This window comes from Pelodiscus sinensis, unplaced genomic scaffold (assembly GCF_049634645.1).
Source record: "Pelodiscus sinensis isolate JC-2024 unplaced genomic scaffold, ASM4963464v1 ctg56, whole genome shotgun sequence".
Classification (NCBI taxonomy): domain Eukaryota; kingdom Metazoa; phylum Chordata; order Testudines; family Trionychidae; genus Pelodiscus; species Pelodiscus sinensis.
In genome coordinates, this window is record NW_027465934.1 from 711027 (window position 1) to 727477 (window position 16451).

General features: G+C 48.3%; 1 protein-coding gene across 3 annotated transcripts in view; it reads left to right on the forward strand.

Annotated features, from left to right (window-relative positions):
- Positions 1–7608, forward strand: part of LOC102458593 (ras GTPase-activating-like protein IQGAP1) — a 564033-nt gene extending 556425 nt beyond the window's left edge. For all 3 annotated transcript variants that reach the window (XM_075916962.1, XM_075916963.1, XM_075916961.1), the window contains 2 exons: positions 1770–1878; positions 4796–7608. In XM_075916962.1, coding sequence (XP_075773077.1) covers positions 1770–1878; positions 4796–4909 — 223 coding nt within the window. In that variant the 3' untranslated portion in view covers positions 4910–7608. The remainder of the gene's footprint in view (positions 1–1769; positions 1879–4795) is intronic.
- Positions 7609–16451: the final 8843 nt, after the last annotated feature.

Sequence of the window (16451 nt, forward strand, 5' to 3'; positions counted from 1 at the left end):
TCTTTGGGTCAAGGGCCACTGATCCAAAAAAAATCAGTTGGGGACCACAAAAGTGAGAGGCAATCACCCCTCCTACTCCTCCCCCCCCCAAAACCCAACCTAACCCTCAGAGATGTGGCCTCCAACTGAGATACCTCACTATTCTGGTGCTCCGGTCCCGTAGGGAAGGGAAAAGGGGGCAAAGAGGACCCTGTTTCAGAGCTTCCCACAGGCCAGGTGAACTCCCAGGGTTAGTAGATTTTGTGAGCCACCTTAGACTCTGGGTTGGGCCAAAAAATGAGAGGTCCAGTGTATGAGAAAGATGCCAAGCAGTGGGATAGGGCTGGGTGCACAGGAGGCAGTGAGGGTGGGAGATAGGGTGCTAGAGTGGGCTGGGAGTTTGGGTGCTGGAGGGATGAGGGTGCAAGGTCTGGCCAAGAGGGGGAGAGTACAGGAGTGGGCTGGGGGTGGGAGGGGAAGGAAGGGGCAGCAGCAGGATGGAGACAGGGTGTTTGGCCAGAGGGCAGGTGCAGGAGCAAAGGTGAGTGCCAGGAGGGAGAAAGTGTCTGGCTGGGGATGTGGGGTCTCAGCGGGGGAATGTGTGTGACGGAGATGTGGGTGTAGGGTTTGGCCATGAGGAGTATGGGGGGTGCTTACCTGGCTTCATGCCCCCCACCCCGCCACTCCCAGGTACCGTGTCCCAGGCACCCCCTTTCACTGCTCTTTGACCAGTGGGAGCAGCAGGGAACGCCTGGAGGCAGAGCTTCTGTTCCCCTAGCAGGGGGGGAGCGGCAGCAGCAGCACATGGAGCTGCTTGCTCCCCCTGAGAGGGGCTTTCCCCCACATGCAGCAGGAAGCTGGTGATGGTGTTCCAAGCTTGCAGCAAAAGGCTGCAGGAAGCGGGGGATGGGGTGCTGAGGCTTGAGCCATGACTCACCTGTAAGTCCGCAGTCTGCAGACTGCAGTTTGAGAGCCACTGCCTTACAAGCATACACATGAAATCTCGAGTAGGAGTAAAGAGGTTATGTTACCTGAATTTGGCAGTGGTGCAACCAGTATTGGAATAGGTTGTGTCCAGTTCTGGAGTCCAGACTTCAAGATTAATTGGAGAGAGTCCAGAGAATAGCTATGAGAATAGTTAAAAGGTTGGAAATTAAGCCATGTATAGTGATAGACTCAAAAAGACCAATCTGTTTAGCTTAAGAGGAAGGCTGACGGGTGACTTGAACTCAGACAGTAAGTACCTACCTCGGGAATAAGCTCTTTGGTCTAGCGGGCTACGGTATGACAAGATCCAAGGGTGAAAGCTGTAGCTAGACAAATTCACACTGAAAATAAAGTATAAAGGTTTCAGAATGAGGGTAGTTAACCATTGGAACAATTCACCAAGATTTGTGGTAGATTCTCCATCATTGGCAATTTTACAATCCAGATTGGATATTCTTCTAAATCATCTGCTCTAGATCAAAGAGGAATTATTTCAAGAATGTCATCTATTCTGTATTATGCAAGAGGTCATATCAAATGGTAAGGATGGTCCCTTGTGGCCTTAGAATCTGAGTGTCTTTTTCTCAATGAGGCAGCTTCCTCCCCTCAGCAGGAAGCTGGCCTGCTGAAAGCAGTGTCTTGTACCGCTGCCTCCTGCTCTGCCTTTGTCTCGCCCTCTCTGCTGAGCTTGAGATCTCTTTTCAGGATACTTACATTGCAAGGATCCTGCATTAATATTGCCCTCCACTGCCATTCTGGTATGTTAAATAATAAATGTATTTTTTATTTGCCAACCTTCATAGGTTTAAAAACGTGATCTTTGAAATCAACCCAACTGAAGAAGTAGGAGACTTTGAGGTCAAAGCAAAATTCATGGGTGTTCAGATGGAAACATTCATGTTACATTATCAGGTAAGGATACTCCTATTTTATGCTGAAAACCTGTGGTATACAATCTATGTGGGCTGTATGCAGCAACCAAAACCTTTCCTGTATAGTTCTATTAGTCAGTCACTTGCTGTGGATCCAAGATTTCATAGATACATATTTGTATTCATTATAATTGTGAGGAACCACTCCTAAAAGCATCTCAGTATAGTGGCCTTATTCATCACAAGAGAGCATTAATGCTGTGTTAATGGAAAAAAACATTGTTGTTAAATTTTTCTTTTCAGAAAAGTAGAAATATTTAATGACCTGTTTATCCAGTGTTGTTTATAGCATAGGCATTAACTGTGAGGCATCTCATGTTTGGTCTATGAAGTGAACCTGTGTCTTTGAGGTGAGGAAACTTGGCTTTTCCTGGAAAGCTGCAACTTTTGCTTGCAGATGAATCTTTTTTCATAGACAGCTTCAGCAGGATCACTTCTCGCTTTGTCTTGATGACAAATATTCAAGAAATCAGAGTTTGATCATCATTCCAGTGCCTAAAACAGGGTGGGGAACCTCCGGCTGGGCCGGAGGCAGCCCTCAGCTTGCCTAGATCTGGCCCCTGAGACTTGTGGGACTGACGATGGTCTTCCTGGGCTCTCCTAGGCTCTGCTGTGTGAGGGGAATGTGGAGAGTGTCTTTCTCCTCCATCAGAGGCCACATTGTTTTGGGGTGGTTCTGCTTCTCACGTGTGCAGCCCTTGACTGATTTTCCTGAGCCCCCGACCCAAAAATATTCCCCACCCCGGCCTAAAAGATCAAGGGCCTTCCAGATTAGTGTGATAGATTTGTTTTCAAAAGGCTGAAAACAACATGTTCTTCTTTAAGTCTTGTCCCTATTTCTATTCCGTTGTAGGTGCATCCACATCCCTGCTCTGCTGATTAGAGAGTTTTGGTAACTGTCTATCCCATCCATGCGCTGCTCCCTGCCTGCCATGAGGCCAACCATTATGTGCGGGCAGTCCCTCTTCAGTTCCTTCTTAATTACCCGGATTAGAAACCTAGAGATGGTGCTACAGCTGTCTGTGAATCAGTAACTCCCTTTACATTTGCTCTTTTTAGCTTCCCTTGAATTTTTTCCCTTTCTTTTCCGGTTTTGTTTTGCTGCTTTTTTTCAACAGTGTCCCACTGCAGTGCACTTTTATTCCTTGCCATGGTGACTCCTGCTGGTTGTTCTGGAAATTAGCTTCTTCTGGCTAATGTCTCCCCTACATTACCGGAGCTCTGATTGCCTGCCTCAAGCCGTCTTCTGATTGGCTCTTGGGATCAGTTTTCTCCCAGGGCTGTTCCAAGACTTTACACTCTAGTGCAGGGTAACTTCCTCCCCTCTCCTATCACACACACACGGACTCATTCAACTTGTGGTCCGCTATGACTCCTAAATCCCTTTCTGCAGTACTCCTTCCTACGTAGTCATTTCCTATTTTGTGTGTGTGTAACTGATTGTTCCTTCCTAAGTGGAATATTTTGCACTTGTCCTTACTGAATTTCACCCTGTTTACCTCAGGCCATTCCTCCAGTTTGTCCAGATCATTTTGAATTATAACCTCTTCCTCCAAAGCACTTTCAACCCCTCCCACCTTGGTATCATTTGCAGATTTAAGCATACTCTCTATGCCATTATTTAAATCCTTGGTGAAAGTATTAAACAAAACTGATCCCTGTGGAACACCACTTGTTTTGCCTTTCCAGCATGACTCTGAACTATTGATAACTACTCTCTGGGAACAGCTATCCAACCAGTGATGCACCCATGTTATAGTAGCCCCATCTAGGTTGTATTTCCTTACTTAATGAGAAGGCCACGCAAGACTGTATCAAATGCCTTACTACACCTCAACACCTTCATTGAGGATGAGAAGGACCAAGAAGACTCCAGCGTTGTTTCTCCTTCTCTAGCCTAGAGAGAGAGATCCCTGAGGCAAGGGAAGCCAACAGAGGCAGAGTCCCGAGACCACTCAGAAGGGTTTTCACTGGCCCCATGCATGTTCACAAAGTGCATGGTGGTTGTAGCAGCCTTCCTTTATAAATCCTGAGTACAGGTCTTCCTGTTCCTGGACAGCTGGCTCATTAAAGGTGATCTTGAGTGCAGGTGCTAGAGTACATGGCATTTGTATGAACCACTTGAAGCAGGCTCATTCTGAACACTTGGCTAACAAATTAATCGTTACTTAGCATTCCTAATTGGGGCTTTCCTGGACTCCACTCAGGCTAGAGCCTCCCTGCACCAAATCTGGCTCTGAAGCTGAGTCCTGCCCAGAGATGACCTAATGTGCTGCAAAAATAAGTGCAAATGTCCATGTAAGTGCTCTGCAGATTTCTGATGGAGGGATACCGTTGGGGGAGCAATGGAAGAGAGTCCGATCTTTGACTGAGTGCCTTAGCTGGGAAGCTTTCCCTGTTGTTCTGCTCTAAATCTCAGTGCCTAAGTCAGCTCAGTGGGAGTAGTGGCTGTTTATCTTATTGGAAAATCAGGCCATATGTTCCTATATTTTATGGCTGTGAAATGGAAGTATATGAGGAGAGGAAGGGCTCTATCTAGGGTTATGGAGGTTGTATGATGGTCACATGAATGAAGAGTCTGGAAATGACTGTTTAGATTTAGATTGATGTGGTCTTTTTAGATTGTTTAAACAAAGGTGAGCGCATAAGAGTTTTCATTTAAATATTCCTGTTAATAAAAAATCATAAAATTAATTAATCAGAACTATTAATAGGATATTTTTCATATTTTCCAGGCTGAATCAATGAGTCTTTAAGGATTAATCTCCCAAGATTCTATTTTATAGACTCTCACTGGTATTCTTCAGAAACCTGTTTTGCATTTGTATCTTGTAAATTAGCCCTTTCGTACTCGGCCTCTGTGGTTTTCTCACTAATCAATGTGTTTTCTGTGGCAGGATCTTTTGCAGCTGCAGTATGAAGGTGTTGCTGTCATGAAGCTGTTTGACAGGGCAAAAGTCAATGTCAACCTCCTGATCTTCCTTCTGAACAAAAAGTTCTATGGGAAATAATAGGCATCTCCTGGAGGAGCTATGAAAAGGGAGATGAATGGAAAAACTGCATCTCTGTTTCTTAATGTCCTCTCTTACCTGTCCGAAGCAAAGACACCTATATATTGATGTACCTCTCTGCCCAAACTACAAGGAGGACTAGGCTGTCATTGAATTAGTCCTGAGTCCACAGAGACTCCATACGTCTTACTGCTATGATTTTCTTTTCTCTGACTTTTCAGATTCCTTGAAGCATTTAGTTTAGAATGTTTTCCATGAACTATTCCAGTGGCACTGGGGATTAAACAGTTGTTAAAATATATTTTGGGCTTCTGGGTGTGTTTTTTGCCGAGCTGTATGGATGGGTGGGGCTTGTTACTTGTAGAAGAAAGCTGGAACTGCAGAGCATCCAGGTCTGCCTTTAACTCGAAGCAGAAAAGGATTGCAGTTCTTATTTGGACTCTCTCTCTGAAATTCTAAGGAAACACAACAGGACACCAACTTAGAGAAATGCCGTAGCACAGAGAAATGGGAATATATATAACCTGCTGACTTTGTCCGTAGTAGTGTCCATTACCGAGGGCACACTACCAAGATGACTGAACTGAGTTAGATTTTAGCATGTGATGCAGTGTATAGATGTAGTTCTGTCTTCAAACAGTGGGGAAAAGAATAGATTTTTGTCACAGAACTGTGTCACATTAAAAGTGGTCAATGACCAGGTTGCTCAGGTAGTTTCAGTGCCAGCTTTGGGGGAAGAGGGTGATCTGATGATTGTTAAATGAATGGGACTAGTGCAGCAGAGTCTTAGATGGCTTTCAATGTCATGAATGTTGCTGAATTATCATTACACGTGCATTATTGTAGCCATGTAGAACATCCTTAATAATCCTTTTTTCCAATATTTGTTTCCCTTAAAGGTGCCTTACTAGTATACAAATTGTCCTGGGAGGAAACAAGGAATGGGTATGCTAATGCCTAAGGAAGAAAAGCAGCCTTTTTAAGGGGGGGGGGGGGAGAGTGCTTTTTGAATCAGTTGAGAAAAGTTGCACAGTTTTGCTTGAGAAGCCTTTAGAGTATTACAGAAAAAGTATCTTGTTAGCTTAGTGTCCAGTGTATCTGTACCTGATGCCATTATACACTAGCATCTACTTGCAGACTTGCCAAAGGGAATTTTCTCTGCCTTAAGTAGACTGAGCTGCTAAATTATTTACATTTTACCAAATGTACCTGAGCAAATGCCTTACTGTTTCCTTTACTACTTAGATATTCACTTACTATTGTATATTTCTATACCTAACAGAAATGCAAAAGGCCATTATGAACTCTGATCTTCATTAACTTAATTTTAGCTGGAAACAAACTTTTGTTGCTCACATTCTCTGCTGTAAAGAATTTTTTTTTGGGGGGGGAGGGGTATTAAATCTAACTGTTTTATGTTTCCAGAGTGCAGGTTAAGTAAAGTCTCTGTTGTTAGACACACATGCACATCCCTCATTGGCTTATTTCAAATAATTTTGATTTTATTATTTCATCAAAGAGCAGGCCATGTTAGTGGTTTTTTAAAATGAAACCAGTTACTAATGTTTGAAAACTGTCTTGCTGCCTTGAGAGTCATAGAATCCTAGGGTTGGAAGAGACCTCAGGAGTCATCGAGTCCAACCCCCTGCTAAAAGCAGGACCAACCCCAACTAAATCAACCCAGCCAGGGTTTTGTCAAGCTGGGACTTAAAAACCTCTAGGGATGGAGTCAGTTTGTTTCCCACCATCTTTTAAAAGGCTACTACTATATGACTCTACTTTGTGACAAACCCTGCCATGCAAACAGTAACAAACAGATTTTCTCGTGGTCCATGCAGTATTAGCATAATAAAAAGAACAGATGATGCGACTTTCCTTTTGGATGTAAAACTGACCACAGCCAGGAAATTCCAAATAGGGGAAATTCTGCCCTGAGAAAGGAGAACCCCAAAATAGGAATTTTACTTCCCACCCAAAATAGCATCAGGACAGTGTCAGGATAAAAGTCTTGACTTGTATCTACCTGTCCCCACTACTATTTAACTGAAGGGGTTTAAATCTAATTTATTTTTAGTTAGGGATGAAAAGGTGACAATAGGCCATTTCCAGATATTCACTAGGAATAAAACCCTAAAACCCTGTCAGCTATTAAACAAACGAAATGGATGTCTCTCTATTTAAAAAGAGCTACTTCCCAGATACCTGCATGGCTGCCTCCTTGCTATAACCCACTCTGGATTCATGGAATAGCTAATGAGACATGTTAGTGAGGCTGTTCTAAGAACATATCATGATACCTATGAGGAAAAGATACTTGGATTATTTAGAAAAACAGCCAGTACCTATTTGAAAATAGTTTTTGGTGCAAAGTGACAAGACAACTAGGTAGTAAAAGAGTGAAACAGTTTATGGGAACAGGTGTGCCAATTTTAGTTAAACAATAGTGTGTAATTTGGTAGGAGTTTTAAAAAGAATTGAGAAACTCTGGAAGAAAGATCCAAGTTCAGCACTGAAATTCTGTAAGTGTTGTTTTATTTATTGGTGTCCTAGCTTTTCCTTTTGCCTCTCCCTGCTCTCACAATCCTTGTATTTCTCTTGGGCTTAAATTCCTTTAAAAAAACTAGATGGTTTGGCCTATTGTTTGCTTATAAAGTGTATGTATTTCTCATCTGAATAAAAGATCATTTGTTCAAATGTAAGTATTTTTAATCTGTTTTTAGTCCTGCTTTAATTTATTTTGCCATTTGTTAAATGCAGCACTTTGTGTTGTAATGAAAAATCCTACACACAGGACCACAAGAGCATGTATATCCAATGATATTGGAGAAATACAGAACATGCAGGAGTGCTTCCTAGTTACATGACATTACTTGCACTCCAATGTAATAGTGCTACCAAACTTGGTTCCCATCATTTCCATAGGAAAGGCAGGACCACAGTCTGTATGTTCCTAGGGAGTCCCTGGCTTCAGAGCTATTTTGGAACCAACAACTATGGAAATTCTCAACCCAGCACTGTCCTCATTCTGCCCTCCTGGTCAGTCAAAGAAATCCTCTATGTTTCTAGCTGATTCCAAATAACCAGGATATTTAAACACAACTGAATGGATAATCCCTCGTGCAAATGCTAACCCTAGCCAATTCCTTATGTGTTTAGAGACTATTTTCAGGGTACATGTTAAGATTAGCCTACCTAATTGGAGATGCAGTGGTCACAGGCCCCTTGTAAAATGGGTGCACAGTGCCCTTTGAGGTTGCAGGAACCATCTAACAAAAAGTTTAAGATGTTTCAGTGAACTTGTATTTTACTGTTATAGCACTAAATGATACAATTGTGATTTGCAGTCAGTGTGGTGTGATTCTGGTCAGCTTTGATTATAGCATTCCACATAACTTTTAACTTGAAATCTTAGGCTACGTCTACACTGGCCCCTTTTCCGAAAGGGGCATGTTAATTTCACAGGTGGTAATAGGGAAATCCACGGGGGATTTAAATATCCCCCGCGGCATTTAAATAAAAATGTCCGCCGCTTTTTTCCGGCTTTTAGAAAAGCCAGAAAAGAGCGTCTACACTGGCCCCGATCCTCCGGAAAAAAGTAGGAATAAGAGATCCTCAAAGTAGGAATAAGAGATCCTCCGGAAAAGGGCTTTTTTCCGGAGGATCGGGGCCAGTGTAGACGCTCTTTTCCGGCTTTTCTAAAAGCCGGAAAAAAGCGGCGGACATTTTTATTTAAATGCCGCGGGGGATATTTAAATCCCCCGCGGATTTCCCTATTACGACCTGTGAAATTAGCATGCCCCTTTCAGAAAAGGGGCCAGTGTAGACGAGCCCTTAGTGTTTAATAAACTGTTTAAAGATTTTTAGAAGAGTTTTCATTGAAGTTCAGTAAAGTTACTCAAAAGGGGGGAAGTTGGCACTGATGTCAGTTGCCCATTGTTGGAGCAGTGCCAAGACCAAAAGGGAAGTTGCCAGGACTTGGTGCTGCGAGGTGACCTTTGAAGGAAAATATGTGAAAAGTGGGGGGTGTTGCACTTAGTGTGAAGGGGAACGGCCGTTACAGTGCCCCTGTGGCAGGTTCAGGCTCCAGCTTGCTGCTCCGCAGCACAGAGTCCCACACTTCTGACTCTTCCAGACCCCTCCACATTTGTTATACCGCTCCCCATTCTCAGTGTCTCAGTCCCTCCCACACTCCCTCTCCACTGGCTTTCCAGTTACAGAATTGAGGCATTCTCTAGTCACTGCTCCCATCTGGACTCCTAGGACACCCCAAAGCAACTTCGCCGAATTCTTCTAGTGCTTGCTCATATCTGTTCTGTTCAGGTGTGTGCGTGTTTGTGGGAAACTTTGTACCCTAGCAACTACTGTCCATTTGGCTGTGGAGCCCCTGGAGTGGCATCAGTGTGGCACTGACCTGACTGTCCCTCAGGTCCTTCTTACCACCAGTGATGGTTGTTGGGGCTGAGGTGATTTTCCTCAACTAATAGTTCATAGTTTTTTTGCAATTGCTTCTTGTAGGTGTTCCAGTGTATCTCGTTTGGCACGTGTGTATGGGGGCTTGCTCCATCTACATTTCCTCTGGAACCCAGGGCATGCTCAAGTCCCACAGATTCAAGCAGTGCAGTTCCTGAGCTAAGCCTATGCCTACTGGTGACCCCCATCACACGTCTTGAGTGCCTAGGGGAATCCAATCAATTGGACAAGTGCAGGATGAACAAATCCTTTAAACTGCAGACCAGGAAGGAGTGAGACTTTAGAACAGCTCTTCATGGAGTTGGCTCTTCAGCCCCAACAAGTCCCAGGAGTGAGTCCTCAGTGGCCCTCTGGTGAGACCAAGATCCCCATGAGGAAGAGTTCCAGCCTGTTAGGGCTGGCACTTACGCTATCTGGCACCGAAGCATGCAATGTCCCGGCACCGCTCCCACTCTCCAGCCAAGTGGGACAAACAGCTGAAGAACATACCCTCGGCTCCATACACACCATCTTCTTCAGGTCCCACCACTGCACTGCACGGGAGGACCAATCCAATGCTGATACCCCACAAAAGTGTAGCCTCATGGTGTTGGACTTGCTGACCCTTGAGATAGAGAAGTAGTTGGTCCCTCTACTTCAGACACCTCCAAGGCTCTAGGGCCTTCATTGAGATCATGGCCTACAGGTCACCTAGTATTGTGGACCAACCGCCACCTGGCACTGCAGGGACCTGCCACTGGACTCTCACCACTGCTTTGAGTTCTGGCACTGCTTTTGGGGGTGCCAACGATCCAACTTGCAGCATTGGTCCACCGCTCATAGATGTTCCTATTCGAGGGGCCATTCAATCCTGGATGCGCTTCAGATACAGCTCATGGATCCACCAGTCGGCACCATGTTCAGCTGTGGTGCTGCTCTCTCCACCATCATTGCCCTCCTGGCAACAGTAATCTGATCATGACTCCAGGACAAGACGCTAATCTTCCAGGCTGCAGCGTCTGATGCCAACACAGCTTCTCTTGGTGCCGTACACCATCTCTGTACCACTACTCACTATGGTGTTATTAAAACTATCACGTCCCCCCACAGTCTCCTAAACTAAAGCCCAATTCTCAGTCTTCCCTCATAGATCATGTCTTCTCGACCTTTAATCATTTTTGTTGCTCTTCTCTGGGCCTACTCCAATTTCTTCTCTGGACCTTGCTCCACATCTTTCTTGAAATGCGATGCCCAGAACTGGACACAGTACTCCATCTGAGGTCCAATCAGTGAAGACTAGAGTGAAAGAATTACTTTTTGTCTCTACCACTCAGTATTCCTGTTAACAAAAAACAGGACTATGTAGCACTTTAAAGACTAACAAGATGGTTTATTAGGTGATGAGCTTTCGTGGGCCAGACCCACTTCCTCAGATCAAATAGTGGAAGAAAATTGGCACAACCATATATACCAAAGGATACAATCAAAAAAATGAACACATATGAAAAGGACAAATCACATTTCAGAACAGAAGGAGGATGGGGGGGGGGGGAGGTAAATGTCTGTGAGCTAATGATATTAGAGGTGATAATTGGGGAAGCTATCTTTGTAATGGGTAAGGTAATTAGTGTCTTTGTTAAGACCTAGGCGTAAAGTGTCAAAATTAAGTATTAATGACAGTTCAGAGGATTCTCTTTCAAGTCTGGTGTTAAAATGTCTTTGAAGTAGGATGCAGGTAATCAAGTCGTTGAGACAGTGTCCTTTCTGGTTGAAATGGCAAGAAACTGTTTTTTCTTTGATCCTGTCTGATATCTGTTTTGTGGGCATTGATCCTTTGGCGAAGTGTCTGAGATGTTTGTCCAGTGTACATGCAGACGGACATTGTCGGCATATGATAGCATAAATTATATTTCTGGAAGAGCAGGAATATGTGTTCTTGATCCTCTAACTCAATTGGTTAGGTCCAATAATGGTATCAGCAGAGTGAATATGTGGACAAAGCTGGCAACCAAGCATTTATAAACCTCAACTACCTACCCGGAGAAATAAAAAAACAAATTGAAAGAGCCAGACGAATACCTAGAAACCAGCTACTTCAAAACAGACCCAAGAAAACCAACAATAGAACACCACTTGTCATCACTTACAGGCCCCAACTTAAACTTGTCCAACACATTATGGCTGTGTTTACACTGGCATGAATTTCCGGAAATGCTTAAAACGGAATACTATTCCGTTTTCAGTTTTTCCGGAAAAGGAGCATCTACATTGGCAGGCTGCTTTTCCGGAAAAACCCTTTTTCCGGAAAAGCGTCTGTGGCCAATGTAGACACGCTTTTCCAGAAAAGAGCCACGGTCACCATTTTCGCGATCGGGGCTTTTTTCCGGAAAAGACTACTGGGCTGTCTACACTGGCCCTTTTCCGGAACAGTGTTCCGGAATAAGGACTTATGCCCGAGTGGGAGCAGAATAGTTTTTCCGGAATAGTGGCTGATTTTGTACAGTAGAGCGTCGTTGCTTTTCCGGAAATTCAAGGGCCAGTGTAGACAGCTCGCAGCTTATTCCGGAAAAGCGGCTGATTTTCCGGAATAAGTGGCCCAGTGTAGACACAGCCATTATCAATAAACTACAGCCTATATTGGAACAGGATACTAAACTCCGAGAGGCCCTGGGAGACAGACCCATAGTCTCCTATAGACAACCACCTAACCTCAAGATGATTCTTACCAACAACCACAGGACATACCACACTAATACCAACCCTGGTACCTTCCCTTGCAACAAATCCCGTTGCCAGACTTGAAAGAGAATCCTCTGAACTGTCATTCATGCTTAAATTTGCATTTCAGGTCCCTCAAGTCCCATGGGGTTTGTCCTGCCCTGGGACTCTGAGGTCCCCCTGGACTGGGCTGGGTCTCCAGGTGACTCCCCTTCTGCGATCCTGGTGTGGGTCTCCCGCCTGTCCCTCATCTGCTGGCCACAAACTTGTCCACCAGTGTCCTGGCACTGCACAGGTCTTTGAGCTTTTGGTTGGCCAACCACACCTTGAGGTCTGGGGGGCAAATGTCATACAACTGCTCCAGTCCTGCCAGGTTGTACGCGTCCCTGGCAGTGGTGGCCCCAGCCCCTTTCCCCCACCTCTGGAGATATTCCCCCAACAGCTTGGCCACCTCCTTGTAGGTGACACCTGGAGATTTGCGCAAGCCCCAGAACCGTGTCCTGCCTGTCTCAGGGGTCAGCTTAGACTTCAGCAGCAAGGCCTGTTTGAACAGCTCATAGTCCCCAGTCTCAAGCCCGTCCACTTGGCCAAATGTCTCTATGGCCTTGGGTCCCAGCAGGGGGGTCAGGCTGTCGCCCGTCTGCACGGTCGATCCAGTGCAGATCACAAGCCCTCTCAAAAGCTGTGAGGTTGGCATCCACATCATCCTCTCCCCACACACAGGGGTTGCAGTTTGGAGTCCAGCTTCATCCCAGAGCCACCATCTTGGGACCCTTCCTCACTTACCCCCAGACAGGCTGCCTTGGCCCATCTCTCCTAGCTCCAGCTCATGCTTCCACTGTTGGACATGGTCCTCTTCACGGCCAGCCCACAACATTTTGGCACCTGAGGCAGGGAGCTCAAATGATGCCCCTATGCCCCCTTTACTCCTGCCTGCCTGTTATGCCTCTTGTGCCCTCCTTCCTCCAGCACAGCACTCCACTATCTCTGTGTATCTCAAGCAGAGAGAATACATCTGCACCAGCAGCAGACACAATTTTCTATACCGTGGGTCCTAGTGGCGTCTCCCCATGATCTGGCACCTGAGGCGGCCGTCTGAGTTCACCTCATGGTAAGGCCAGCCCTGGTTCCTCTCTGCCTGTCCACCAGGCTCTGCTCCTCCAGCTTCAGATGATTCACTTTCAGCTCCAGCTCCAACCTCTACAGGTCCCCTGGGGAAAACCCAGATGGGGGCTCCCCTGCACTGACTGGGGAGTTGGCTCTGACAGACGCCAGGCTGCTACACTGACTGCCTCCCTGTCTCTCCAGGCTTCCTGGGAGCCCCTCTGGGACCCGGAGCCTGTAGCTGCAACTGGTCATTCTCCACCAGCTGAGCAAGTAGCTGCTCCTTAGTGAGCCTCACCACGCTCAGCCTCCTGCCTCTGCCCCTGCCCAGATGTGTCAGGTTGCTCTTACAGAACTGGGCACAGGCCATTTTCCCGCTGGTTTCTTCAGCAGCCTCGTTTGTCACTGGCACTTACTCACTGCAACGTGCCTTTGCCCACAGCCAATGGTCTACAGGGTGCACCTCCAACCATCCTCTGCTACCATGTTGTCATGCCCACACTCGGCCATCCCTCCCCGGGCAGGACCTCCCCCCAGTGTAGCAACCCCTTCTTGGGGAGCCCACTCGGGTCCAGCAGCAGTGAGATAGCCCTTTCTCAGGGAGTCTACTCCAATACAGCGACTCTCTCTTGGGGGGGGCCCACTCCCACCTAGGGGGGTCTCCCCTCCACCTCTGGTACAGAGCCTCTCAGGGCCTTCAGCACGATTGCCTCTGCCATGAGCCTCCTCAGGGGGTCCACTCACTCTGGACCTCCGGGGCCTCCTCTCCCACAAGGAATAGTGGCCCCCTGTTCTCCAGACCAGAGCACTCTCCGGTTATGTCTACACAGAGGGGTCTCTGGTGTCACTCTTGGGTCATGCTGCTGGGGGGCGTCTCTGGCGCCGCCTGCGGGTTGCGGTGCTGGGGGGGGGGTCTCTGGCTCCGCTCTCAGTTGATGCTGCTGGGGGGGGTCTCTGGCTCTGTTCTCAGTTGATGCTGCTGGGGGGGGTCTCTGGTGTCTCTCTCGGGTGATGCTGCTGGGGGGGGTCTCTGCCGTCGCTACTGGGGGGGTCTCTGGTGCCGCTCTCCAGTCCCCCTGCTGGGGGGGGGTCTCCGGCTCTGCTTTGGGGTCGCGCTGCTGGGAGGGGTCTCTGGCACCGCTCTCAGGTCGTGCTGCTGTGGGGGCGGGTCTCTGGCATCTCTCTCGGGTCCTGCTGCTGGGGGGGGGGGTCTCTGGCTCCGTTCTCAGGTGATGCTTCTGGAGGGGGGTCTCTGGTGCCGCTCTTGGGTCATGCTGCTGGATGGGGGTCTCTGGCGCTGCTCTTGGGTCATGCTGCTGGGTGGGGGTCTCTGGCGCTGCTCTTGGGTCATGCTGCTGGGGGGGGGTCTCTGGCGCCGCTCTCGGGTCGCGCTACTGGGGGGGTCTCTGGGGCTGCTCTCGGGTCGCGCTGCTGGGGGGGGTGTCTCTGGCGCCGCTCTCCCGGCGCTGTTGGGGGGGAGGCTCTCTGGCTCCACTCTTGTGTCATCCTGCTGGGGGGGGTCTCTGGCTCCACTCTCGGGTTGGGCTGCTGGGGGGGTCTCTGGCGCCGCTCTCGGGTCGCGCTGCTGGGGGGGGGTCTCTGGCACCACTCCCGGGTTGTGCTTCTGGGTGGATCTCTGGCGCTGCATTCGGGTGACGCTGCTGGGGGGGGGGCGTCTCTGGCGCCGCTTTTGGGTAATGTTGCTCGGGGGTGTCTCTGGCGCTGCTCTCGGGTCACGCTGCTGTGGAGGGTCTCTGGCGCCACTCTGCAGCTGCAGGTCCTCCCGGACCCAGTGGTCCTGGGTGCAGAGCTGGTGCTCCAGGAGCCACAGGTGCCGCTGCTGGTGGTACTCCTGGTTCCTGGCGCGCCTGCTGGCCCGGGTGCAGGTGGCTGTTGCAGGCGTGGTGGTGCGCCCTGCGTTTTCAGGTGCTGCGGCTGAGGTGGAACAAGAGCAGTGGTCAGTTCTCCCCGGGGACAAGGTTGGTGAAACCCAGCACCCCTCTGCAAGGCCAGGGCCCCTTCATGACACCCAGCTGCTGCTCCATGGTGGGCAAGGCCCAGGCGCATGGTCCCTGGGCTCCTTCTCCCCCCATCCCTCCGTACACATAAGGGGAGCATGATGGCACTCACATGCGGAGCCCTCCTCGGCCTCGGACGACACAGGCGATGTGCTCTGTGGGATGCTGTGGAGAAATCCCTGTAATATTATATTTTGTATTAAGATCTTGTCCTTTTAGATCTATCTTTAAGTGTTCTTATAGAATCTCTGTAACATTTCTCCTATAACTTTGTATAAGATATCTAGATCTTGTAAGAAAAAAATGTCTTTTGAGCTCTCCCCTTTTCTTGATTGCCCTGTTGAAATGAATGAGGTGTGAATGGAGACTGAGAGGGGAGCACCTCCAGCAGCAGTTGCCAGGGTGGAGAGGGTCTGGGAGCCAGATCTAAGACAGTATCTTGTGACAGGGCGCCTGCCCTGCACTGGCCCTTTAAGACCAGGACTCAGGCCCGGAGCCGGGGCTAGAAAGAAAGAGGCCAGCTGGAGCTATTTGGGGCTAGAGAGAGCCCAGCTGGCAAGCAACTAGGGCAGCACGATTGGCTGGTAGAAGCCAGCTGAACCCATTAGGGCGAGTGAGAGCCCAGCTGGCAAGGATCCAGGACTGCACGAGTGGCTTGTAGAAGCCAGCTGTAATTATTAGGGCGAGTGTGAGCCCAGCTGGCATGTATATATAGAGAAGCCCAGGTTGCTTGAGGGGGGGGAGAGCCAGTAGAGAGCTGACCGCAGAGGAGGCAGGAGCTCCTTGGAGGGAAGACAAGCTGGGGATAGCCAGCAATAGCTGAAGGAGGGCCAGCCAAGACTCCCCTGGCTAGGGGCTGGAGGCAAAGCCCTGGGTTGGAGGTGGACCTTGATGCAGCCTAGGTAAGCAGGGCAGTTGAGACAACCCCGATGCCTATGATGAGCAACCCATACAGACTGTAACTTGCCCTGTGATGGGCTATATGAGGACAGTCAGGGGGCACTGAGGCATGAACCCCTTGACATACCTGCGAAGTGAGCTCATGAAGAAGACTGGACAGACAGATGCCTCGGGAGTCCAGCAGCAAGTGCCTGCCCTTGGAAGGACTCTCTCTGAAGCAGCATTAGGAACGGTAAGGTGATGACTAATTTGCTGCATGAGAGGGATAAATAGGAGGCATCTTGCAAAGGGACCCCAGGTTTTCGTCTTGTCAACATGGGAGCATCGATCCGGATCGGCAGAAGCCCAGCTCC